The 27,557-nt window shown below is 45.2% G+C and overlaps 2 protein-coding genes across 5 annotated transcripts in view; one reads left to right on the top strand and one right to left on the bottom strand.

The window, feature by feature from the left end:
* Nucleotides 1–692: 692 nt before the first annotated feature.
* DDX27 (DEAD-box helicase 27) lies at nt 693–20,062 on the bottom strand. Its single transcript, XM_007185323.3, has 21 exons — nt 19,900–20,062; nt 17,723–17,869; nt 16,500–16,559; nt 16,078–16,243; nt 14,981–15,024; nt 14,777–14,863; nt 13,980–14,085; nt 12,555–12,728; nt 11,731–11,881; nt 9,183–9,282; nt 8,922–9,063; nt 7,859–8,012; nt 6,950–7,031; nt 6,661–6,838; nt 4,725–4,831; nt 4,415–4,517; nt 2,939–3,033; nt 2,720–2,843; nt 2,109–2,196; nt 958–1,032; nt 693–826 (listed from the first exon to the last, which is right to left on the bottom strand). The coding sequence occupies exons 1-21, from the start codon at nt 19,990–19,992 to the stop codon at nt 808–810; spliced, it is 2,295 nt and encodes a 764-aa protein (XP_007185385.2). The 5' UTR covers nt 19,993–20,062; the 3' UTR covers nt 693–807.
* Nucleotides 20,063–20,179: 117 nt separating this feature from the next.
* Nucleotides 20,180–27,557, top strand: part of STAU1 (staufen double-stranded RNA binding protein 1) — an 86,950-nt gene continuing 79,572 nt past the window's right edge. For 2 of the 4 annotated variants that reach the window (XM_007185336.3, XM_057529743.1), the window contains exon 1: nt 20,193–20,285. The gene's annotated coding sequence lies outside the window, so the exon portion shown is untranslated. Of the gene's footprint in view, nt 20,286–27,557 lie in introns of all 4 variants that reach the window. The other 2 variants (XM_057529735.1, XM_007185333.3) reach the window with 2 other exon arrangements.

Here is a 27,557-nt window from a genome sequence, read left to right as displayed (position 1 = left end):
CAGCTTTTTGTTCTAGGACATTGACAGAACTTCTAGCACAAATATCCTTACTCCACATCCAGCTCCTCTACAAGCATAGAGATGCATACCAAGTATATATGGCAGTGCCAAGCTAGCAGATGACGTAGACTGTGCTATGGAGGGAAGAGACAGAAGAATAAGATATACAATTAAACTGGTCTCTTCAGCCTCCCAAAAATACTTCTTCCATTTGGTATTTTCTTTTTTTAATTTATTTATTTTTGGCTGCGTTGGGTCTTCATTGCTGCGCGCAGGCTTTCTCTAGTTGTGGCGAGTGAGGGCTACTCTGTTGTCGCATGCGGCTGCTCATCATGGTGGCTTCTCTTGTTGTGGAGCACAGGCTCTAGGCGTGCGGGCTTCAGCAGTTGTGGCACGCGGGCTCAGTAGTTGTGGCTCGCGGGTTCTAGAGCGTAGGCTCAGTAGTTGTGGCGCACAGGCTTAGTTGCTCCACGGCATATGGGATCTTCCTGGACCAGGGCCTGAACCTGTGTCTCCTGCATTGGCAGGCAGATTCTTAGCCACTGCGCCACCAGGGAAGTCCCTAGTATTTTCTTTACGTGAAAGCTAATCAAGAAAGGAGCCTTGGCTGACAAGGATGCTTAGGAAACAGCTATATACCACCACCACCCCCAACTTTTCCGTTTCTTTAATGTACAAATGACAAAGATGTATTAAAGTTTTAAAGAATTTTTTTTACAAACAGAGAAAAGAGAGACCAAACCAGGATGACTTCCCACAAAGAAGGGATCTAAGAGCCGCCCCATGAACTTCTTCAGGCCACCATGGCTACTTCCTTCTCTTGTACCTATGAAGAAAATGAGCAGGGTAAAGACCAACCCCAAGACCAGAAAGAGGAAAGAGAAGCTCCTTTCCCAGGAAAGCTTTCCTCTCCCACCCCACTCATAGCCTCTGGTCCTCCAGAACTGCAAACATTACCTGGATTTAGATTTAAAGTTTCCTCCTCGTCTCTGGTGGGGCAAGCCCAATTGTTTTCTTTCTTCAAAGGAGGGGCTGTGAATGAGAGAAGAAGGCAAAATGTTGGACAAGCAGGCAATGTTTCACCCCCCCATCCTACCAGCTCCCACACAAAGCAGCAGCACCACAGATGCGTCATTTTCAGGGCCTGAGGTTCTAAGTCTGTGTTCTTCCACCTGATAATATGGGTTTATGGAAGTCAGGGCCCAGCACTAAAACAAGACTGGAAGAGGCCCTTCCTTCTTGTGTATATAATAAAACTGCTTGGGTAACTTAGTTTACCCAGCCACCAACCCCAGCCCAGAGGATGTGGGGAGGAACAGCACATTCCCAAGAGCACACCAGAATCCTTTCTTTGGGGTTCTATCACTCCCCTGAGAGAAATCTCTATTTCTGAACCAAAAATGTGCTATTTCACCTCCAAGGCAGGAGGGCCTTAACACTTCTCTTACTCTCACCCTGGGAATCCACAGATGGGCTGGTGGGGGAGGGGGCAGACAGGAGCCCTTGAAATTATATACAGGCAGACCTCAAAGATATTGAGGGTTTGGCTCCAGACCACTGCAATAAAGTGAGTATCGCAATAAAGCAAGTCACACGGATTTTTTGGTTTCCCAATGCATGTAACAGTTACGTTTACACTATACTATAGTTTCTTAAAAAAGTGTGCAATAGCATTATGTCTAAAAAGAAAAACAATGCACATATGGTAATTTAAAAATACTCTATTGCTGGGAATTCCCTGGTGGTCCAGTGGTTAGGACTCCGCACTTTCACTGCTGGGACCCGGGTTCGATCCCTGGTTGGGGAACTAAGATCCTGCAAGTGTGTGGCGCGGCCAGAAAATAAATAAATAAAAATTAAAAAAATAAAAATACTCTATTGCTAAAAAAAGGCTAACCATCATCTGACAACGCAGGGTTGCCACAAACCTTCAATTTGTAAAAACTGCAATATCTGTGAAGTGAAATAAAGCAAAGTACAATAAAACGAGGCATGCCTGCATTATAAAGCTGTAGGTATATGAGAATTGGGAGTGGGGAAGGAAGGAGGGAGAAGATTCATAGCTTTCATCAGAATACCAAGAACTCCATGATGACTTAAAACCCTACCCAGCTCGATACTGTTTCAGAGCCTTCTTGCTTGTGTTGGTGAGTTCTTCATCAAATACAGATTTCTTCACCTGCTTTTGCTTCTTTGCTGTGCACAGAGAGAATGGGTTAGATATGGCCTTTTTGTCCCAAGCTCCTAAATCCCCTTAAGCTCAAGGTAATGGTTCCAAGTTCAGTGGATGCTCTGGCCTGATGTTTTATTGACATGGAAGCAAGACATCAGATCCCAGCAGAAAAGAGATAAGGAATCATAAGTACCAGGTGTGAAGAACCACTCCAAAGGATGCCTGCAGAGTCCAAAGGTGGAATGGACCACCTAAACATAAAATGGGCTGAAAACATCTTCCCCTCATTCTACCCTGACCCACTCCTCCAAGCAGCAGCTGGTAAGGATTTAGGCTCCAGAATCAGAAAGGCTTGAGTTCAAATCCTACTAACCACGGGGTCACTTCACCCCTTGGAGCCAATAAAGGACAGCTGTACACACCTACATACTCATTACTCAAAAAATGTGGGCTCTTATCATCATCCCTCCCCTTTGTCCCTGACCACAAGCACAGGTTTCAGGCAGAACCTTCCTACCAGCTCCTTCAGGCTCCCCATCTGCCTACCAGGGCCCCTTGCTGGCTCCTCCTCGGGCATTGCTCGGGCCCGCTTGGCTCTGCGGTTCCTCTTGGCCAGCCGCTCAGCAAACATCTGGGCCTTGAGGATTTCAAACTGGGACCTTTCGTCTGCCTGGGGAGAGGATGACATGTAAGTGTGGAACAGACCTGGCAGCCTTGACCCACATCCTCAGGCAGGGACCCAACTCCAAAGGGGAGGCTACTCACTGTCATCTCCCCCTTTTTCTTGACATCCTTCATAAACTTCTTCCTTTTCTTCTTTCCCCTTATGGCTAAGTCAAACTCCTGCAGAGCCTTGGCAACTGGGATGAGAAGAGAGCGTGAGAGTTCAGGTACCATTTTATAAAATCTTTTTTTAAACTTACAATAAGAAGTGTACATATTTAAAAGTGATACATTTAAGGGCTTAAAATGAAAAGCAGCAATCACTTCCTCTCCTGGTGGTTACCTCCATCTCACTAAATAACACGCTTGTTCCACTATTTCTTAATTAATCCACTTGAGACATTCATTATATATCTGCCTCGGATTATGAAAGATATACTTCCCACCCCTTCCCACAATATAGTTATAACTCTATTTATAACACAGAAACTTAACATACATACACCTTAATTTTTTGTCCCATCAAATATAGACAGTATTTCTTAAATGCTGGTACTACCTCTTTGGAGGGTAATTTTGCAATCCCTAACAAAATAATAAATACACATAGCCTCTGACCTACAATTGCACTTTTTGGAACTTACCTTGTAAATCAAATATGCTCGCTTAATTGTGCAAGGGCATCTGTATAGCTACCCACTACATCACTTGTTTATAATAGCAAAAGATTGGAAACAACCTCAATGTCCCTCAATGGGGAACTAATTAAAATAAACTATAATCCACCCATATGATGGAAGACCACACAGCCACTGAAAAAAAGGCAGCTATATATGTGCCTATATAAAATGATCTCCAAACTACAAAATTCATTGAAAAAAGCAAGGTGTAGACGATGTGAATTTGTTTGTTTGTTTTTTAAAGGGAGAGAAAAGGGTATATATCTAAATATCTTTCTGACTTACTTTTTTAAAATTGTGGCAAAATACATACAACATAAAGTTTGCCATTTTACCCATTCTTTAGTGTACAATTCAGTAGCATTAATGACATTCACAATATTGTACAATCATCACCATTATCTGTTTCTAAAACGTTTACATCATCCCAAACAGAAGCTCTATTACCATTAGGTAACAACTCCTTCCCCACAGCTCCTGGTAATCTCTATTCTACTTTCTGTGTCTATGTATTTGCCTATCTAGTACCTCATATAAGTGGAATCATAAAGATTTGTCCCTTTGTCTGGATTATTTCACTTAGCATGTTTCCAAGGTTCATCCTTTTGGCATGTACCAGAACTTCATTATGGCTGAATTAATATCCCATTGTATGTACCTACCACATTTTGTGTATCCATTCATCTGCTGAAGGACATGGTTGTTTCCACCCTTTGGCTATTGTGAATAATGCTTCAATTATTCAATTCAATTCAATTCAATTCAATTATGTATACTGGCATACAAGTATCTGTTTGAGTCCCTGTTTTCTATTCTTTGGGGTATAGACCTAGGAGTGGAATTGCTGGGCCTGATGGTAATTCTATGTTTAGCTTTTTGAGGAACCTCCCCAACATACTTTTTTCCTTCTTCCTCTCTTCTTTGGTCTGGAACCAGCTCCTTTCAGGCTCAGGGTTTGGTGCCCCCTTCCCTTTCTCCAGGAGTCGCTGTGCTGTGTTGATCTGTGGGGACAGCAAAAGGATGCCTGCCATGAAACCTACACCTGATAATACAGAACATGGCGGCTGCAGGAAGCCACTGCCTGTAAATGCTTGGGGCTCTGACGATACGTTTGGCAGACACAGCGTATCAGAAGGCAGACCAGCCGGGGCCCACGCAGTCTGCGTACTAAGCAGCCCTGCGGACCAGAGCCCTCCTCACAGCCTCACCTGGGCTTCTGACTTTTGCATCTCTTTTTCTTCAGCCTCTAACTGCAGAACTGCATACACATCCTTCTCCATTTTCTCAATCTTGTCCCGGAATTTGAGGATGACGTCTCAGGGGAAAAGAACAAAAAAGATTTTAAAATAAGGATGACTATGGTGTAGCTGATGCAAACAACGCAGATGGTTATTTTTTTTTAATTAATTTATTTATTTATTTTTGGCTGTGTTGGGGCTTCGTTGCTGTGTGCGGGCTTCTCATTGTGGTGGCTTCTCTTGCTGCAGAGCACGGACTCTAGGCGCACAGGCTTCGGTAGTCCTGGCATGCGGCCTCAGTAGTTGTGGCTCGCGGGCTCTAGAGTGCAGGCTCAGTAGTTGTGGCGCACAGGCTTAGTTGCTCCGCGGCATGTGGGATCTTCCCAGACCAGGGCTCGAACCCATGTCCCCTGCATTGGCAGATGGATTCTTAACCACTGCGCCACCAGGGAAGCCCTCAGATGGTTATTTAGTGACACAGAAAACTGGGTTGTTTTTTATTTTTTAAAGAGATTGGAGTTTATTTATTTACTTATTTATTTTTGGCTGTGTTGGGTCTTTGTTTCTGTGCAAGGGCTTTCTCTAGTTGTGGCAAGCAGGGGCCACTCTTCATCGCGGTGCGCGGGCCTCTCACTATCGCAGCCTCTTTTGCTGCGGAGCACAGGCTCCAGATGCACAGGCTCAGTAGTTGTGGCTCACGGGCCTAGTTGCTCCGTGGCATGTGGGATCTTCCCAGACCAGGGCTCGAACCCAGGTCCCCTGCATTGGCAGGCAGATTCTCAACCACTGTGCCACCAGGGAAGCCCTGTTTTGTTTTCTTTTTATGTGTGGCTTCTCTGCTTAACACCTCCCCAAAGGCTTCCTGATGCTCGTGGAATAAATTCCAAACTCCTCAGCGTGGCCCCTGCCTACCTCTCTGACCTCTGCCTACCCCTTGCTCAAAGGCCTCGGGCCTCTGGCCCTCCCTGTCTTCTACTCCCACATCAAGTGTGTTCCTGTCTCTGAGGTTTTGCCCTGGTTTTCCCTGCTTGGCACACTCTGTCCCCAGACCACCCACGGCCATCTCATTCTTGTCATCCGGGACTCGGCTCAAATGCCATCTGTCAGAGGCCTTTTCTCTGCAGCTTTTCTAAAGTAGGCACTTCTCCTGTCGTTCTCATTCACACCTACTATTAGCTTATTTATTGTGTCTTTTTCCCAACAGTGTCAGCTGTTTTGTTTCCTGCTGTATCGCCAATACTTAGAATACAATAAATAGCAATAGACTGAATGAATTAAATGAAAATTTTTTAAATGAAAGGAAATAAAAAGACCTATGAATGGAAAAAAAGGTCTTGAAAAGATGTGTATCTAAATGTTATGAGTGGTGAGCTCTTTCACACACAATTACATTTTTACTCTTATTTGATTTACTTTTTTCCAACACTGAATACATATTACTTTTGTAACTTAAAAAAAATTTTTTTTAATGATGTGCTTTATATGACCCCTACAGATGAGTAAAAAAGAAATGAAAGATATACAGAAAGAATAAGTACTGACCTCCTCCCCATCCTCGGCCCCCACCAAGAGGAAGTGGGGAAGGGTTAGTGGGGGTGGTGCCTTAAGAAGAGGCCTTCTCTTCCCAAAGGCTGGTGAATACCTATGACTAAGCACTTGGGGCACAAGTCTCTCCTCAGTCCCTTCCACACACGGAGAGAATGAAGCCCAGAGAGGCAAGGGGAGACCTGCCCAGGGCCCCTCAGCAAGGGAGTGGCAGAGCTGGGATTCAAATCTGGCCCCTAACTGCAAAGCGCCTGCTCTCACCCATTTCCCTCTGCCCGCTGCCCCGTCCTTCAGGGTCTCAGCTAGGATGCTCCCCCGCCCACCCGAACCGCCATGAGCCGCGGCACTGACGCCTGCTCACCCTGGGGCGGCGTCCGGGCCTTCACGGGGGCCTTGGCGGCCTTCACGATCTCCTTCAGCATCTTCCGCTCCTCCTCTCCCACCAGAGAGACTGAGCGCCCGGCCCGGCCGGCACGAGCTGTTCGCCCCACCCGGTGGACATAATGCTTGATGGTGTTGGGCATCGTGAAGTTGATGACCTGGAAGGCCAAAGTTAAGCATCAGTCAGACCTGGGAGTCGGCGGGAAGAGGGGGACATGAGGAGGCAAAAGGACTCCAGCAAAAGCTCAAGGAAGATGGGGCCCACTCACCGTTTTGACCCCCTCGATGTCAAGTCCACGGGCTGCTACATCTGTGGCCACGAGGATGTCAATCTGTTCATCCTTAAAGCGCCTGGAAACAGCCACAAACATGTTCCTGTGAATACCTGACCCTAATCAATACTCTGCAGAAGCCTGAGCCAGCGAAGAGAACACAAACCCTTCTGGAGTCAAGCAGCAGAGTACAGACCACCACAGTGGAGACAGATCCTAAATGTCAGCCTAATGACACTTACATGCCCCCCAAACATCCCACAACATAGAGCAAATGTAGTTTTGTGTATACCACTTTAAACAGCAATTCCTATAAATAGAGAAGCTTGGGAACCACAGAGCTAGACTATAACACGGAGCAGAGGCAAATGCCTCAGCATTCAAAACAGCCTTTAAGAAACAACTCTCAGCTGCCTGTGTGAATAAGGATCAGCGGAGAGTCCTAAAGGGTTCCTCCTTGCCTACCAAGCTGACTCGATTCTGCGAGAGTTAAACAAGAAATCACATGGAAAAGCACAGGGCCTGGCAAAGTAAGTGCTCAAGAAATACAAATGGATTTGCTTCAGGATCTCATTCTAGCAGACCCGGGTACGTCCCCTGCTCTGGACAGGCTGCAGAGATCAGAATGTGTGCTGCGTCATCCCAAGTCAATTTCCTGCTGTGACCCTGCTCAGCAGCTCCCACGCTCAAATCCTGGGGCAAGAGCATCATTTTCTACAAAGTCAAAGTTCTGACTATATCTAAGACATGACCTTAGAATGGTTAGGCTAAAATTTTTGAAGTGGGGAACTGTACTGTATCCCCTGGTATCCCTCAAACATGACCTCTGGATGGTACTTTCCGTCTTTGGAATGAAGAGAGCCCTCTCTGAAGGATGGGTGGGAGCCTCAGCCCCCGAAACTTTACCGGAGGGCCTCCAACCGCTGCGTCTGTGACAGGTTGCCGTGGAGCTCGCCCACCTGCAGCCCCATCAGCCCCAGGAGGATGTGCATGCGGTGGGCCTGCTTCTTGGTCTGGGTGAACAGCATCACGTGGTCGGTGAAGGTTCTCATCAACAGAGCTGCCAGGGAGAGAAGAGTGAGCGGGAGGCCGCCTCCAGCACGTCCTCCCTCCTCGCCTGCAAAGCGGCTACTGTGACTGGTTTGGGGGTGGCAGGTGAGACCCCTGCCTTGCGGAGCTCCCACTCCAGGGCAGAGCCGGAGAGGCCGAGTCCCACTTCTCGAGGGCGGTAAATGCCGTGAGAGAATGAAGAGAAGATGCGGCAGCTTCAGGGCTGGCCTGAGGAGGTGACAGTAGGCTGAATGACAAGACAGTCTCATCCACGAGAAGATTTGGGGGAAGATTCCAGGCAGAGGAAAGAGCAAAAGCTTGGGGGGTTTGAGAAAGCGAAAGCAGGCGGGTGTGGCTGGAGCACCATGAGCTAAGGCACCAAGGCCCGGGGCTCCGGGCAGGCAGGGGGCTCCGGGCAGGCCGGGGCAGGTCCAGGGGTCTTACAGGACTCGCCAGGGAGCATGGATTTCAGTCTAAGAGCAATGGAAGACACGAGAGGGTTTAAACAGCGAAGGAACAGGAGCGAATGCTTGTTTGTAAATGATCCTTTAAAATGGTCTGCAGTGTGGAGAAGGCACTTCCACAGGACAGAGTGGAAGCAGACGGCCAGGTCAGAGGCCGCTGCAACAATCCAGGTGACACAGTAGTGGCCTGGACGAAGGGCCAGAGGGGCAGCTGGAGGGAAGTGGCTAGGAGTTCAGCAGGACATAAAGAGGACTGGACGGTGGAAAGGAGGTGAAGCGATGAAGGAAAGGGAGGAAGAACTCGTGGTGAAAGTACGGAGCAGAGGAACAGCAGTACCACACACTGGGGTAGCGGAGACCGGATGGAGGAGTTGCCGGGGAAAACCCAACACTTCGGTGTGAAGCTCAGGGGAGTCGAGCAGCCCTCCCTGCTCAGTCCCACCCTGGGCTTTCACCTGCCACGATGGCTTCCCGGTCCCCTTCCCGGTTTGGCCGGATCCGGATGAACTCCTGCCGCAAGAAGGGGGCCACGTCCGTGTTGCTGTTCACAAATATCCGGACAGGATTCTTCAAGGAGACAGAAGCCAGATCTTTCACCTGCCAGGCACAAAGGCAGGGATGCTGACCAGCCTGTCAGGAGGCAGGGAGGGAGGCAAGCCGGTGCTCCAGCTCAGCCCGGGGTCCTCTGCGCCGCCCCTCTGTTCCCTACAGCCCACCTCATCCGTCATCGTGGCTGAGAAGAGCATGGTCTGGCGGTGGTGGGAACACATCCGGATGATCTCCTTCATCTGCTCCTCAAAGTACTCGTCCAGCATCCTGGCAAGCAGGGGCGGGGAGGAATCAAGACAAATGGACTGAGCTTGCATCTGTATCGACGAAGGACAGAACACACTGCACAGGCGATGTTTCGATACTGTCATTGGTTATGTTTCAGGCTCATTTATTTACTTATTTTATTAGTGTTATTTTACCCTTTTTTCCAAGATTCACCAAGAATTATCATTTGGCCATATTTGCTTAGTCTTTCTTTTTTCTTTTGCTGAATCATTTGCTATTAAGTTGCAGATATCATGACACCGGACCCCTAAATATTTCAGCATACATTCCCTAAGAACGGTGACTTTCTCCTACATAAACACAATGTCGTTATCACACCTGAGAAATTCAAGTGTCTGAATGATATCTAAAGTAAAGTACAATGTATATTCAGTTTTCCCTAACTGTCCCCAAAACGTCATTCTATAGCTGTCTTTTAATTTTTTTAGTCCAGGAATGACAGTTCCTACGTTGTACTTGGTTGTCACATCTCTTTAGTCTCCCTTAGTCTAGAAAGTCCTCTCATCCTTTTTCACACTCTGAATATGTCTAATTATTCCCCAGTGACTGGATTCAACAATCACTGCTGGGAGCGGGGTGGGGAGCAGCCATGCACCTCACTCTCACTCCATTCGGAGACAGACGGTCAGTTTGCTCCAGCATCGCAGTTTGGTCACTTGGTTGAAGTGGTGTCTACCAGTTCTCTCCACTAGGAAAGGAACCTCTTTCTCTTTGCAGATAATAGTCATCTGTGAGATTACTGTGACTCCAATTTTTTCAACCCACCCAATCCTTTACAGTATTTCTCGTCCAGTTCAGGCTGCAGTTGAGGAACAGGTATCACCTTTAGTTGTCGTGTCTCTTTGGTCTCAGTCTGAAACTTCCACAGCCTTTCTTGGTCTTTTGAGACACTGATATTTTTGATATTTAAAACCTAAATCAGATCATGTTCCCTTGGCTTAGAACGATCTCCTTTACCTCCTTCAGGCCTCAAGAATGCTCGGGGGAGGCAGTCGACCAGTTATTCAACACCTACTGTGCACCTGCTAGATTCTAGACACAGCCCTGGCACTGGGATGTGGCAGCAGGCAACACAAACACAAAGCCAGCCCTTCTTGAACATGAAGTTCTGGGGAGAAGAGGGACACAGCCACCACACGAGCATTCAGGTAACAATGCAGGAAGTCAAGGAGGCGTAGCACCTCAGAGAACATAAGGCAGGAAGGGAAGGACGAGGCGGGGGTGTGGGGGGAAGGGAGGAACTGGTTTTTTTCGTTTTTTTAAAAAAATATTTCATTTATTTATTTATTTATTTTGGGGGGCTGCATTGGGTCTTCGTTGCTGCGCACAGGCTTTTCTCTCTAGTTGCGGTGAACGGTGGCTACTCTTCATTGCGGTGCGTGGGCTTCTCATTGCAGTGGCTTCTCTTGTTGCAGAGCACAGGCCCTAGGCGCACGGGCTTCAGTAGTTGTGGCGTGCAGGCTCAGTAGTTGTGGCACACGGGCTTAGTTGCTCCGCGGCATGTGGGATCTTCCCGGACCAGGGATCGAACCCGTGTCCCCTGCACTGGCAAGCGGATTCTTAACCACTGGACCACCAGGGAAGTCCCAGTAACTGTTATAGAGTGGCCAGCAAAGTGACAGCTGGAGCAGAAACCTGAGAAGGTAAAGGAGGTCATTCCAAGCTGAGGGAACGACGATGCAGAAGAGAAGCCCCAAAGTGGGAGTGTGTGGATGGGATTTACCAATGGATATCCTGGGGGGTGAGGAAATGAGGAGACAAGAATGGCTCTGAGAATATGGCCTGAACAACTAGAAGGATGGAGTTGCCCTTCAGTGGGATGGGAAGCGGGGGAGGGGCACAGAGGATGAGAAACTTGGTTAAGGACCTGGTTAGTTTGGAGATGCTTCAGTTTGAGAGTAAACTTGAACAGCCTCGTTACCCTGCCACCTCCACAGCAGTCCAGTTCATTAAGGGTTCATTCTGTTGAGTCACGAAGGAAAGAGGTGAGCAGATGGGACACGAATGAGAGAAAGGAGGGAAGAGAGGGAGGGAAGGAAGAGGAGGAAGGGGGGAAGGAGGGGGAGCCTGCATCACAGTAATCGAGGCTATTGGTTGAATCCTCCCTATGCACTGGTACTTTACTGGAGTTACTCCTTGAATCCTCAACACCATGAGGTGGGTACTTATCCCCCACTTACAAACAAGAAAAGATTTGCTTTGAGAATCTAAGTAACGTTTCCCAATCTCAGGAAGCGGTAGAGCCAGAATTTAACTTGCCTTCCCTCTTAACCATCACATTACAGAAAAAGAGCAGGATAATCTGGGCTAAGATGGACAAAGGCTCAAACACGAACAGCTGAACTGGTCAGAGCCATGTAGGACCAGGCAGAGTGCAGGTTCCCGTCCCGGGGTGTGGCCCTGGGGACCCCACCATTTCAGGTGTACCTGTCAGCCTCATCCAGGATGAGCACCTCGATGCTGCTCAGGTGGAAGGAAGGGCAGTTGTGGAGGTGATCAATGAGCCGGCCCGGGGTGGCGATGAGGATGTCAGGGGCTGCCCGAAGGGCTACTTCCTGAGACTTCACGTCCAGGCCGCCTGGAAAAAGAAAAGCCCACCAGGCAGCCAGCTGAGTCATTCACCAGTACGGGCTGAGCCCTGCTACCTGCCAGCTCCCATGGCAGATGCAGAGCAAACGGCAGAGCACAAGACTGACCGAGGCCCCACTTGCGCAGATTTTACAATATGGTGGGAGAGACAGATTATTTAATCACAATTGTGCTAAGTGCAAAAATCAAAAAAGATGATGACACAAAGGCACTTCAGAATACAACAATTCAACCATCCACCAACTGAGAGACGCAGCTGCGAAACTGATAATCTTTCTAAATCACCTACAATTTCCTACCGCATAAGGAGGGTAAAATGAAGGTTAGATAACACTGTCATATAACATCATCAGAAAAATTCTGCCCCAATAAATATTTGATTCATTATTCATGCAAGACAAAATTATATCCTAAGTTTGTTCAGTATCAAGAAAAAATCTGTTTCATAATTTTGAAGTTTCATTTTGCAAGGCTGCTTAAGTCTCAGTCAAACCCCCTCCCCATCCCCCTCACTATCTACTATGAAAATGTTATCTGGTTTTTAAGTGGTTTCAATCACGTGAAGGCTTTCCTGCACCCGTCCCCCTCAGACAGTGGTGCACATCCACCCTCCACCATGTCACACCCTCTCAGAGGCAGCCAGCCCTCAGCCAGACACTCACCCACAGCCAGGCAGGTGGTGACGCTGCAGAACTGGGCCAGCTGCCTGGTGACGGAGTGTACCTGGATGCCCAGTTCCCGGGTGGGAACCAGCACCAGCACGCGGGTCACCGGAGCCTGGCGGGGTTTGTAGATCAGACGCTCCAAGACGGGCAGAGCAAAAGCTGCAGTTTTACCTGGAGGGAAGGGCAGCAGGAAAGCAAAATGAGAAGAGCTTCTGTCCTTCCCAGGTCCAGGTTTTCACCTGCACACAGAAAACCTACATATCTACTCAGAGGGAAATGAAGCAACTTATTTTTCATAAAACTTTTATTCTGGTTTTAAATCACATGGTCAGGGCTTCCCTGGTGGCGCAGTGGTTAAGAATCCACCTGCCAATGCAGGGGACACAGGTTTGAGCCCTGGTCCGGGAAGATCCCACATGCCGTGGAGCAACTAAGCCCGTGCGCCACAACTACTGAGCCTGCACTCTAGAGCCCGCAAGCCACAACTACTGAGCCCACATGCCACAACTACTGAAGCCCTCATGGCTAGAGCCCGTGCTCTGCAACAAGAGAAGCCACCGCAGTGAGAAGCCTGTGCGCCGCAACAAAGAGTAGCCCCCACTCGCCGCAACTAGAGAAAGCCCGCACACAGCAACGAAGAACCAACACAGCCAAAAATAAATAAATAAAATAAACTTAAAAAATCAATCAATCAATCAATCACATGGTCAATGTAAGAAATCTGGGAAATACAAAAAAACAACAAAAAAAACCGAAACAATAAAAATCACCCACAGTTCAGCCAACCAGAGGTAAGCATTACCAAAACAGTATCTATATCACCAATCTTTTTTTTAATGGACAAAAATACAAAAATATTAATTTTAATGCAATAAGACTATATATTGTTTAGTAACTTCCCTTTAAAAAAAACATATATTTTCCTATTTCTTTAAGTACTCTACTTTTTTTAAATGGTTGCATCGTATTTTATTACATGACTATTTCTATTCTATTCCATTACATGACTATATAATTAACTGCACTAATACACAATGTTGTGATAAACATCCCTTTTATAAAATCTTTACTCCTATGACAGGGGCCTATCATGGGAGTGATAGGAGGTCATGGTCACAGAGACACCCTGATAGGATTAAATAAAAATGACCTTCACCAGACCACCTGAAACCTGTAACCTGTGACTACCCTATTTTAAAAAAGTAAAGAGTTTCTATTTAAAAAAAAAATAGAAAAATGTATATTAATATTTTTTAAAAGGGAAGTTACTACACAGAATATAGAATGTTATTGCATTAAAATTTATATTTGCACATTTAGCAAAGTGGGCTTTTGGTAAGTCAACCCAGAGCCTATTCTATGTTGCACATCCTCCTTCCTCCTCCTCTCCCTCCCCCACCCTGGAGTCCCGATCCTTGTTACCTGTCCCAGTGGCTGCACAGGCACAGATGTCCTTCCCCAGCAGACCCACAGGTATGCATGCCTTCTGGATCGGTGTGGGCTCCTTGAAGCCCATGGCTGTGATGGCCTGAAGAGGAAGAAAAGATAGGGTCAGAGAGGAGAGGAGGGGGAGTCTCAGCACAAAACAAACTAGGCAGGTCTCCAAACAGGTTTCAATCCCTCCCAGTCATTCAATCCACCTACTGTATGTCACTTTTCTAGGCCCTGAGGATATAGTGATAAACAAAAGGAACAACCCTGCCCTTAGAATCCGGTAGAAAAAACAGGCCGAAAACAAACACGTGTCATATGAAGATAAATGCTATGGAGAAAGCTACAGCAGTCAAGGGGGCTGGCAAGGGCGGGGGGAGGGGATGATGAGTGCAATTTACAGAAGGGTTGTCAGGGAAGGTCTCATTGAGCAGGGGATACTGAGTAGAATCCTGAAAGAGGCGAAGAGCACCCCAACCAGATTTCTGGAACAATCTTCCAGGCAGTGGGAATAGCAAGCACAAAGGCCCTGAGGAAGAAGATGCCTGGCCTGTGCGAGGGCCAGTGAGGCCAGTGTGGCCAGAGCAGAATGGCTGCTGAGAGACGTCATCAGAGGGGCCCAGAAGGGGCAGGGTCATACAGGCCAAGATGGAAATCTTTGTGTAAGAGGGTTCTCTGGCAGCTGTGTGGACAACAGAGTTCAGGGAGGCCACGAGCCCGGTTTAGGGCAGACAGCCCAGTTACGGGGCGACTGCAAGAATCCCATGGTTGACAAAAGAAGCCACTACCTTCAGAAGCGGGCGGGAAAGGTTCATGTCCTGGAATGAGAGGTTTTCATCATACTGAGATGCATCTTCAAAAAATCCTCCTGCGTCCTACATCAGAAAATCAAAAGACAGAATGAGAATTCAGCCAAAAGGGAACTAAATGACCTTAAAGTTCTTTCTGGTTGTAAAACCAAGCTGCACACTGTTGTCCAAGCCCACGCTCACCTGTCCTTTCTTCTTCTTCTTCTGCTCCTTTACTTTGAGTGTATCTATGGAGACAAAGAGAGCTGATGATCAGGGCTCATACTTCCTGAGCACTCAGTCTGCTAGACACTGTCCTAAGCGCACTACGTGGACGGACACCTCACTGAATCCATGCAACAGCCTGAGGGAGCTCCTGTCACCAGCGTCGCCTCACAGAAGAGGAGGCTGTGCAGCTGTGCAGGTAAGTCACTCACCTGAGGTCAGACAAGAAACAAAGTCGGCAGGTTCCAGAGACAAGGCTCCCAACCACTGTGCTACATAAGGATGCTTTAGCACTCATTTCTGCAAGAAATGTTAATGGAGCACCTACTACGTGGCTGGACTCATCTGAGGTGGGGGACCTATCACCCCAAATAAGTTTGAGTCATAGAAGTGCCAACAGCTGTGTGGGGCTGGAGATGAGGAAAAGAGTGAACGTGGGAATTCCCTGGCGGTCCAGTGGCTAGGACTTGGCGCTTTCACTGCTGGCGCCTGGGTTTGATCCCTGCTCGGGGAACTAAGATCCCGCGAGCCTCGTGGCATGACCGAAAAAAAAAAAGGAAAAAGAAAAAGAGTGAACTTTGACTGCAAAGTACAACAACCCTAACAAAATCCCAAGGAAGAAGAGAAGCTAAAAGAAAAGAAGTCAGGACTTCCCTGGTGGCACAGTGGTTAAGAATCTGCCTGCCAATGCAGGGGACATGGGTTCGAGCCCTGGTCCGGGAAGGTCCCACATGCCACGGAACAGCTAAGCCTGTGTGCCACAACTACCGAGCCTGCGCGCCACAACTACTGAAGCCCATGCGCTCTAGGGCCTGTGCTCCGCAACAAGAGAAGCCACTGCAATGAGAAGCCCGTGCACCACAACGAAGAGTAGCCCCCGCTCACCGCAACTAGAGAAAGCCCGCGCACAGCAACGAAGACCCAACGCAGCCAATAAGTAAGTAAATAAATTTAAAAAAAGAAAGGAGGTCGACATGGAGATCTTAAATTTAACTGTGTAGAAGAGCATAGGATAACCTACAAAGTAAAAGCGAACACTCCAATTTCCAGTCCCCATTTCTGACAGTATCGCCTACCTGCTTTGGTGAGGACGTTCTCATCAGCTGACAAGTAGTCAGTCTCTGATTCTTCATCTTCTGTGGCTTCCTCATCTTTCCCTTCAAAGTCTTTCTGCTCCTCCGGTTCAGAGCCCTCCTTTGCTTCTTTCTCCTTCTCCGACTTCCCAGACTTGGCTTCTTTATCCTAGAAAAAGAAACTGTAATAAAGCAAGGCGACTACAAACTTCAGGAAATCCAGAACCTATGAAGAGCAATATTATGCTCTCAGGCCTGGGAGAAAACTATGCGGATTCTTCGTGACTATTAACCACAGACACACAGAGAAAGCCTGCCTGCACCAGCCGTACTGCAACCTAGGCTCCAAGAGAAATGGTGTGGTCACACTGAGAGTAAAGCTCAGGGCTCACCTACAAAGAGAAGTAACTGCTTTGCTTACTCACCTCTGTTTTCCTCTTCTTTCGAACTTTCTCAATCTTCTCATCTAATGTCGTGGCTGCCCTCTACAGATAAAAATAAAGAGATGAAAAAGAAACATACGTATGGGAAAGAGATAAAGCAAAGGGCTTCTTAAGGTAGGGTCTCAGATGTTAAATATAGAAAAAGCTCATCTGTACTTGGACAGATTAATCAATCCATAGATTATTCACAACAAAACAAACAAGCAAACAAAAAACCATTAAATAAATGGTCTTTTTGTGAAAAAACTTCAAATTACCTGGAACCAGTAAGAACACCCACATTGTAGAAGGTGTTTACTATTGAGAATGATACAGTTACCAAGAGATGTCACATTGTATCTGAATGCTACTTGGAAAAACTCTTCCCCTTGCCCATCGGACATAATTTAGCCTATCAAACTGTTGAAAGGCGAGCAAATTCAGGTAACACTGGATCTTGCTAAAACTTTCGAAAGGTGAGGTAATGGCAGGCCCCCTTGATGCACGCTCAAAGCACCCTGAACTGCTACAGCGCTTACCACAGCCATAAGGAATGGCTTAATTGTTTGTCTAGTCATTTTCTACCCTGCTAGAATGTAAGCGCTGTAAGACCAAGTCGGTAACTACATGAAGTACACATGAAAAGGAAAAAAAACCCCGCTCACGATGACTTTGAAAAGGCAATGCTGTTTTATTTGAAACAGAACAAGGACCAGCAGGGTCTGGATTAAACTGCCCTGAGCAGGCAGTATTTCCCTCGGAAGCACGTGAAATGGAAAACAACTTTTGAGCACCTTCTAGCTTGTTAACCAGATTCAAAGAAAAGCACAGGGTCTTGGCAAACAAGCAGATGACAGTGACATTCACAGCAGTTTGGGCTGTGATGTGTGGGAACCAGGGACCCTAAACAGAAAGGCCACATGAGATCACCTGGCAAGTGACAGAGAGTGATAGTATCTGTGGGGCAGAGTCAAGCCTTCAAAAACACCACTACCGAGGATGCCTGCTAGATTGTTCTTTGTTACAAACCAACATAAAAAAGGTTTCTTTCTAATATTCAAAACAAGGAGCGAATACCTAGAAAAGAGACGATTGTAACATAGCTATGTCCATTTTTTAAGCAATTTATATGTAACATTTGGCATTCCTAAACCACTGGACCCTGAAGCCCACTGTCCAACCCTAAAAGCCCACGGCCTGGAACTGCCTATCTGTGTCAGTCTCACCTTCTTCTTGAGCTGGCTCATGACGTCAGCCATGGCCCAGCTGCCATCGTACATCCCCTCCTTCTCAGTGAAAATAAAGTCAGGGTTGAAATCAGCACTGCGGTTCTTCTGCAAGGCTTTCTGCTTTCTGCCCAGCACAATGGGCCCCTGGGAAGAGGGAGAAGCAGGATGACTATGGGACTGAGATGAAAGAACACTGGAAAAAGAAGAAGGAAATGAGGGTACCCAATAAGAGAACAGAAAAAATATACAGGGCAAAAGCTGACAGATGACAAGAAGTAGAATAATCTACAATTGTCCTGGGAGATTTTAACACATCTCAATAATTGACAGATCAAGCAGACAAAAAAAATGAGTAAGTCCGTAGAAAATTTGAACAGCACAATTAATAAGCTTTATTCCAATGAACATATAGAGAACACTGCACTAGAGCATGTACATTCTTTCTAAGCACATGTGGAATAGTTGCAAAAACTGATCACATAGTATTCCTTTTAAGCAAATCTTCAGTAAGTTCAAAAAAATCAATATTATACAGACTCTGTTCTCTGACCACAATTCAATTAAGTTGGAAATAAATAACAACAACAAAAATTTTTTTAATTCATACATTTGGAAATGGGAAAGGAAGGAGAACTGGCTGAACTATGGCTTCAGGAGGATAAACAGAAGAAAAAACCCTGAGAACTAAAAAGTGCTATACTGATTTTTTTTTTCTTACTTGAGTTAAACAATTTCATAAGAACTCTGACCCTAAACTTTATTAGTAATGATTATATCTCATTTCTCCAGTACCTAGTTTAAATCGGTAATTGTATAGCACTTCAAGCTAAACTTGAAGTTTAGTATTATCATTTGCCATATTTCCTTCAGTCCTTTTCTATGACAAATTTTTAAAAAAATGTTATTGAAGTATGGTTGATTTACAATGTTGTGTTTAATTTCTGCTGTACAGCAAAGTGACTCAGTTATACATATATATTCTTCTTCATATTCTTTCCCGTTATGGTTTATCACAGGGTATTGAATATAGTTCCCTGTGCTCTACAGTAGGACCTTGTTGTTTACCCATCCTATACATAATAGTTTGCATCTGCTAACCCCACACTCCCAGTCTTTCCCTCACCCCACCCCCCCTTGGCAACCACAAGTCTGTTCCCTATATTTGTGAGTCTGTTTTTGTTCCGTAGATATGTTCATTTGTGTCGTATTTTAGATTCCACATATAAGTGATAATTTTTCTATGATAGTTTTCCATTCAAGAAACAAAAAGATTCTGGCTGCTAAGTGGAAAATACACTTGGGGGGAGGGAGGTGGCGACAAGAGAAACAGTTAGAGACCAGGTATGTTAGGATTGTAGGTATCCAGGTACAAGATGGCAGTGTGTCCTGGACTAGGGTGGAAGCAGTGTGGACTGAGGGGGGAAGAAGCTTAAGAGAGATTTGTGAGGTAGCCTGCAGAACACTGGAGGGGAGAGAGGCTGGATAACTCCAAGGTTTCTGGCTTGAGATGAAGCAGGTTGGGAGGGTGAGGGAGACCAGAGTTCAGCTTTGGAAAAGCTGAATTTGTAGAGGCCGAGGGATGCTCAAACCAGAGGTGTCAGTAAGCAGATGAGACCATAGAAGGGAAAACACTTGAGCTGGAGCTTTAAAGGGTGAGCACCTTTTCATGACACCGGTCCCTTTTTAACTGCCATGCTGCTTAATGTCTCTAACTCCGCACCACAACATAAGCTTCAGGAGAGCGGTGTTCCTTGCCCTTCTTGTTCACCGCTGTGTCCTGAATGCTTAACACTAGGTGTAGCACATATAAATATTCAATGAATACTGACTTAATGAACGCATGGATAACCATGGCTCCTTGACTAGGAACCAGGACTGACTCTGTCTCTGGATCTCTATGACACAGCGCCTGGATTAAATATCAGTTCAGTGAATGGGTACTGAGTTCACCAAGGCGACACAGAATAGCACGGGCACAGGCGCGGAGGTGAGGAAAAGCTAGTGGCGAGCAAACTGAGGAAGATCTGGGGGTCCGGGTGAGACCCAGGGACACTTGCCGGCCTGGCAGAGGATGCTGAGCCCTTGGGGGCAGGGACCTGAGGCACCACGGGGAAAGGAAGCAGTCAAGGACATCGGCTGCCAGTCGCCGCGCTCCCACCCCGATCGGCTCATACCTCCTCCTCCTGGTCTTCGGAGTCAGTCTCTGGCTCCACTGGCACCTCATCATCTTCGCCTATGGTCCCGATTAAACCCAGCTCCGCAAACATGTCGCCGCAGCAGCCACTTCCGGAAACCAGCGCGGCGCGCTAGGCGGCTCTCCAGTTTCCGCGACCTCAGCGTCCTCACTGCGCTTGCGCTTACGTCACTTCCGCTTGGAGGCCGCCCTGGCCCGCCCCCTCCCACAAACTCTCGCGGCGCGCGAGCGGCAACCTGGGGCGTGGTTTGTGTGACAAGGGCAAGGCACGGCGTTTGTGTTAAACAAATTTCGTTCTCTTGGTGCTCAGAAAACGGTGGGACGGTTGGAGGCGTGTGCGAGTTGCGGAGGAGAAAGTCTAAAGAGGTGCGTGGATGAGCTCCGTATATTTATGTACAAAAAAATTGTGGAAGAAAATACAATAAACACTTAGCAGTGATTGTCTCTGGGTGGTAGAATTTTAAGCGATTTTTAGTTTCGTCTTAGGTTTTTTCCACAGTAAACATTTATTTTCATAAAAAAAGAAAAAATTAAAAATAGGAATAGCTGGGACTTCCCTGGCGGTCCAGTGGTTAGGACTCCGCACTTCCATTGCCCAGGGCGCGGGTTCGATCCCTGGTCGGGGATCTAAGATTCCGCAAGCCACCAATGTGAGGCCAAAAAATAAGAATAGCTAACACTTATATAACATTTACTCTGTGCCAGGTACTGATCTAAGCACTTTTACATGTATTAACTAATTTAATCCTTACGGCAACCCTAGCAGAAGGTACCATTACTGTCGCCATTTTACAGATAAAGAAACTAAGGCGCAGAGAGGTTCCCAGGGTCACAGAGCCAGTTAATTACAGAGCCAAGATTGTAACCGAGGCAGTGGCTCCAGGGTCCTTAAGGAAAGTAGATCTCACAGCTTACCAGGAAGTTTTCATCTCTTCTCTGCTTGTGGAAATCTTACTGAATCTTAACTTCCTAAACACCACCTCCTACATGAAGTCTTCATGGACTACCCATCCTCCTTCATAGCTGTTTGCTCCTTACGTGTTAACACTTTCTACTTGCAGCAGAGTTGCAGTTGTGTCATAAAAGTAGGTTCAGTTGTCTTCTCTTTTTTTTTTTTTTGCTATCTTAACTATTTTTAAGTGTACAATTCATTGGCATTAATTATATTTACAGTGTTGTGCAACCATCACTGCTATGTGTTTCCAAAACTTTTTCATGAGCTCAAGCCAAAGCCTTGTAACCATTAAGGAACAGCTAACTCCCCATTCTTCTCTCTCCCGAGTCCTGGTAAACCTCTAACTTACTTTATCTCTCTATGAATTTGCGTGTTCTAAATATTTCATGTAAGTTGAATTATACAATATTTGTCCTTTTGTGTCTGGCTTATTATACTTAGCACAGTGTTTTCAAGGTTCATCCATGTTGTAGCATGTGTCAAGTTCAATATGGCTGAATAATGTTCTGTTGTATGGGTATACCAAGTTTTGTTTATCCATTCATCTGTCAATAGACACTTTGGTTGTTTCCACCTTTTGCCTATTGTGAATAATGCTGCAATGAACATTGGCATACGAGGATCTGTTTGAGTCCCAATTTTCAATTCTTTCAGGTGTATACCTAGGAGTGAAATTGCTGTCATATGGTAATTCTGTGTTTAGCTTTTTGAGGAACCACCAAAATATTTTCCACAGCGGCTGTACTTTTTTTTACATCAGTAATATATGAATATTCCAATTACTCCACTTTCCATCCTGTTCACTTTTGTATCCCTAGTGCTTAGTATATAGTAGGCATTCAGTAATTACTAGATGAATAAATGAGTGAATGAATGTCCTTATGTGTTTTTGAATCATTTTCAGATGTCCGTCAAGTCTATATGTCAATGTTTGCTCAATTCAAATAGGCCTTATGTCAACTCTGGCTCCCTCCACTCTTCTTCCCTGAGCTCTGGAGGGCCGGAACCATGTCCAAGTCATCCTTGTACCTTGGAGCACTTGTACCTGCAAGTGCACAATCTATAGTGAAGGACCAGCATTTTAAATTTCCAATCCATTGCAGACTGGTACTTCTGTAAAATACAATAAAAATGTGTGGCAAGATCAGCTTGCTAGAAAACTTTCTGAAAGCTTATTCTTAATTTCTATATTTATAGTGTCCTGAGCAGGTAATGAACAGTTTACAATTTAAGTCACACTGTCCATATTTTGAGTCACACTGCCTTGAGCTCTTAGAAAACCAAGACAGCATCACATGGGATTAAAGACAAAGATGGAGGTGAACAGACTTTGTTTACTACAAAACATCAGATAAATGCCAATTGTTAGATTAATACTGTCCATTGGAACTTTTTGCAGCATGAAAATGTTTTATATCTATGGTATCCAATATGATGGCCACTAGCCACAAGTGGCTATTGAGCACTTGTAATGTAGCAAGTTGAGGAATTGAATTTTCTGTTTTTATTTTAATTAAAATAGCCACGTGGCAGCGGGGGGAATAATTAGGAGTTTTGGATTAACATATACACACTACTATATATAAAATACATGGGGAATTCCCTGGTGGTTCAGTGGTTAGGACTCGGTGCTTTCACAGCACGGCTGAATAAATAAATAAAAATAAAAAGATTTATTCTCTTAGCAACTTTCAAATATACAATACAGTATAATTATCTGTTGTCACCATGCTATACGTTACATCTCCATGACTTACTTATTTTATAGCTGGACCTTTTGTACCACCTTCACCCATTTCACCCGCCTCTGGCAACCACCCACTGTTCTCTGATCTATGAGTTTCAGTGGGGGTTGCTTTTTTCTTTTTAGATTCCACATATAAGTGAGATAATACGGTATTTATCTTTGTCTGTTCTACTTATTTCACTTAGCATTATGCCCTCAAGGTCCATCCATGTTGTTGCATATGGCAAGATTTCCTTCTTTTTTATGGCTGAATAATATTTCATTATGTATAAATACCACATTTTCTTTATCCATTCATCCATTGATGGACACTTAGGTTGCTTCCATGTGTTGGCTATTGTTAATAATGCTGCTGTGAATATGGGGGGTTCAGATACAGTTTTGAGTTAGTGTTTTCATTTCCTTTGGATAGATACCCAGAAGTGGAATTGCTGGATCATATGGTAGTTGTATTTTTAATATCTTGAGGAATCTTTATACTGTTTTCCATAGTGACTGCACCAATTTACATTCCCACCAACAGTGCACAAGCGTTCCTTTTTCTCCACGTCTTCAGCAACACTTATTTCTTGCCTTCTTGATGATAGCCATTCTAACAGGTGTGAGGTGATATCAACTTTTGGTTTTGATTTGCATTTCCCTGATGATTATTGATGTTGAGCACCTTTTCATGTAACCATTGGCCATCTGTATGTCTTCTTTGGAAAAATGTCTATTCAGATCCTCTGCCCATTTTTAAAATCAGATTTTCTGGGGTTTTTGCTGTTGAATTGTATGAGTTCTCTATATATTTTGGATATTAATTAGTCCCTTATCGGATATGTGATTTGCAAATATTTTCTCACATTTGGTAGGTTGCTTTTTCATTTTGTTGATGTTTTTCTTTGCTGTGCAGAGGCTTTTTAGTTTGATGTAGTCCCACATGTTTATTTTTGCTTTTATTGCCTTTGCTTTTAGTGCCAAATCAAAAAATCATCACCAAGACTGATGTCAAGGAGCTTATTGCCTGTGTTTTCTTGCAGAGGTTTTATGGTTTCAGGTCTTACGTTCAAGCCTTTAATCCATTTTGAGTTAATATTTGTGTATGGTGTGAGATAGTGGTCCAGTTTCATTCTTCTGCATGTTGCTGTTCAGTTTTCCCAACACTGTTTATTGAAGAGACTGTCCCATCCCCACTGTATATTCTTGGCTCCATTGTCATAAATTAATTGACCATATATATGTCGGTTTATTTCTGGGCCCTCTATTCTGTTCCATTGATCTATGTGTCTTTTTAAAATATGAATACCATACTGGTTTGATTACTATACTTTGTAATATAGTTTAAAACCAGGAAGCATGATGCCTCCAACTTTGTTCTTCTTTCTCAAGATTGCTTTGGCTATTTGAGGGGTCTTAAACAATTCTTTACATTAAATTTTCTCTGTTAAAATAACTAGTATAGGACTTCCCTGGTGGTGTAGTGGTTAAGAATCCGCCTGCCAATCCAGGGAACACAGGTTTGAGCCCTGGTCCAGGAAGATTGCACATGCCGCGGAGCAGCTAAGCTCGTGCGCCACAACTACTGAGCCTGCACTCTAGAGCCCACGCGCCACAACTACTGAGCCCTCGTGCCACAACTGTTGAAGCCCACGAGCCTAGAGCCCATGCTCCGCAACAAGAGAAGCCACCACAATGAGAAGCCCGTGCACCACAACGAAGAGTAGTCCCCGCTCACTGCAACTAGAGAAAGCCCGCACGCAGCAACGAAGACCCCACGCAGCCAAAAATAAATTAATTAAATATATATATATATATATATTCAGACAAGTGTACACAATCATATGTACATCAAAACACTATTTACAATGGTAAAAAGTTGTAAATGACCCTACTGTGTAACAATAAAGAAATAGTTCACTCAATTGTGGTACGTTTTTACAAGGGAATACTGTAGCCATTAAAAATATGTAGCTCCATTTATGCTAACATAGAATAATATCTAAGATACAGTAAGAAAGCAGATTATAAAACAACATGTATGGTAAAATTCCATTTTTATGTCTGAAATATGGGGGAGTTATTAAGAAAACGGTTGGTATTTTGTGCTTTTTGCTGCTGTGGACTCACCAAGAGGGGGCAGTGGGATTTTAGGCCCACCAAGAAAGGCTAAACTGAAGAGAAACAGAGGAGAAAGCAATAGAGGTGTGTGGCTTCGGGGTTGTGAGAAGAGTGTGGCCTAATGTTTATGTTGGGTTATAGGTTTTCTAAAATGGGAAAGAGGTGGAAGCTCCTGCTTTGAGTTGAAGACGGACAACTAATCCAATCCCAGAAAGTTGTTTATTGGTCATTGTGATGGTTAACTATATGTGTCAACTTGACTGGGCCACAAGATGTCCAGATATCTGATCAAACATTCTAGGTGTTTCTGTGCGAGTGTTTTGGGGTGAGATTAAGGTAAATCACTAGATTGAGTAAAGCAGATTATCCTCCATAAGGAGCCTAATCCAATCAATTGAAGGTGTGAATAGAACAAAATACTGACCCCTGTGTGAGAGAGAATTCTTCCTGCCTCAGGGCATTTGTCAAACTGGAACTGGAATTCTTGTGATTCCAGAACAATTTGCAGCCTTCGGACTCAAACTGGGACATTGGCTCTACAGATTTTGGACTTGCCAGACACATAATTGCATGAACCAATTCCTTACAATCTCTATCTCTCCCTCTCCCATTCTTCCTCTGTCTCTGTCTCTTTCTGTATCTCTATAGCCATATAGGTATCTCTAGGTGGATGGGTGGATTGATAGAAAGGAAGGAAGGGAAGAAAGGAAGGAGGGAAAGAAGGAAGGAAAAGAAAGAAGGAAGGCAGGAAAGAAAAGAAAGAAAGAAAGAAGAAGGAAGGGAGGGAGGGAGGGAAGAAAAAGAAAAGAAAAATCTTCAGACCTGAAGGCTACATCCAGAAACAATGGCCAGGTTACTTTGTAAATCTCCTTTGACTGAGATACCACTGAAGCCACTGCTGGTTCCAGACATCATGATTTGTCCTCTGACTAAAGGACCAGAGGTCCCTGCTGCCTCCGAAGTTGAGAGTCTCTTCTGCCATGCTGGCTACAGTGGATTCTGACTGGCTGTCTGCTTCCCATGGAAGACGGGCACTGATCCTCTGATTGGCGGAGCTTAGGTCACAAGCCTGTACTCCAGATGCAGGGATCCTGAAAAAGTGATGATCTAGTCTCAATCGTAGATAGGCATGAGTTGATGAGGTGGGATACTCCCGAACATTGGGAGGGGAAGGAATCCAAGGATGTTGAGCAGCCATAAAGAATAACAGACATTCACTACAGGAAGGCTGGAAGGACAGAGAGTGGTGAATTTCTGAGTATTCAAGACCTACATCTCTCATGCTCCCAGTGCCCTGCAAAGCAGCAAGTTTCTTGATTGGGGTCTCTGCATGGCCACGCTTTGCACAGAGGAAGTGGATGTTGAGAGCAGAGCCATCTAACTTTTTTGGGACTTGGTCTGGACTTGATCTCTGAGCAAATCAGCAGTGATCATGAGCAGAAAACTAAATTGGGCCTTCCCCACTTTTCTTGTATTATGGGAACCTGGGCTGGTGTGTTGGTTGGTTGGTTGGTTGGTTGGTTTTGCATGATTCCAAGTGATGGGAAAGAGCCCCCCAAAAGAGCTGACATTGGATTTACTGACAAACTTGGTGAATGGAGACTGAATCAAATAAATTCAACACTGAGTTCTCTTTTGAATAAAAGGGCAAGTAAGGTGGTTTCACAAAGTCATCAGGAACCCAGGCTCCTTCCATCCTTTTGTTCCATATCATCATCACGTGGCTTCCACCACACTGTCCAAAATAGCTGCTGAACCTCCAGCCATCAGGCCTCATTCCAGCAAGCAGGAAGGAAGGGGCAGGGAAAGAAAAACACATATCCTACCCTTAATCACACTTCTAGGACTTCTGCTTCCATCCCATTGACCAGAACTTAGTCTGTGGGCATACCTACCTGCAAAGAAGCTGGGAAATATAGGTTTTATCCTGAGCAGCCATATGCCCAACTAAAATTCAGTGGAAGAAATGGATAACAGCTACTGGAGACAACAGGAAATCTGTCACAGTCAAGAGGTACATACACCAAAATTTATCTCTGGAAAGGTGGTAAAATTATGGGTGATTTTTAGTTACTTCTTTATAGTTTTCCATAATACTTGATTTTTTAAAAACTGACCATATATTTGTAATCAGAGGGGAGGGGGAAGCATTGTCACTCTTTTCAGTTTGAGGGGGAAATACAATATGAGTAAAAGAAATGGTAAAAATGGCACAGGAGGGAAGAGGCCAGGGCACAACCTTTAAAAGAATGACATAGCCATAGGACATGACAAAAACTGGTTAGAACTAACTAGGTCCAAGATGGTGGAAGATTTGACTTCCAGTAGACTTTGAGCCTCATTATATGCTCATTGTAATACATTCGCTAAATGACACACCCACCAGTGCCATGACAGTTCAGAGCTAACCATAAAAGGCCAAAAATTGGGTGGTGGCTGAATTCCTGGAAATCCCCACTTCCCCGCCACTCAAAAATAGTTGGACTAATCCTCCCACTCATTAGCCTATGAAATTACCCAGCCCATAAAAACTAAACACGCCATATTTCCGGGTCTCTCGCCTTCTGAGATGGCCCACACTCTGTCTATGGAGTATGTTTCTCTCTAAATAAATGCACTTCTTATCTATCTCTTTGTCTCTCACTGAATTCTCTCTGCGTCGAGACATCAAGATCCTGAGCTTCATTAAGTCCTGAGACCAGGTGTGTGACTTCAATTAAAAGACCGTGGGTTCAAGTCCCAATCAGGGTTGTGGCCGGGTTCAAATCCCGGCACATGGGTTCAAGTCCCAGCCTGAGTTGCGTGGTTTCAAAATGATACCAAGAGCTAAGGCAAT

Source organism: Balaenoptera acutorostrata, chromosome 15 (genome assembly GCF_949987535.1).
Source record: "Balaenoptera acutorostrata chromosome 15, mBalAcu1.1, whole genome shotgun sequence".
NCBI lineage: Eukaryota > Metazoa > Chordata > Mammalia > Artiodactyla > Balaenopteridae > Balaenoptera > Balaenoptera acutorostrata.
This window is presented reverse-complemented; position numbering and strand designations above follow the sequence as displayed.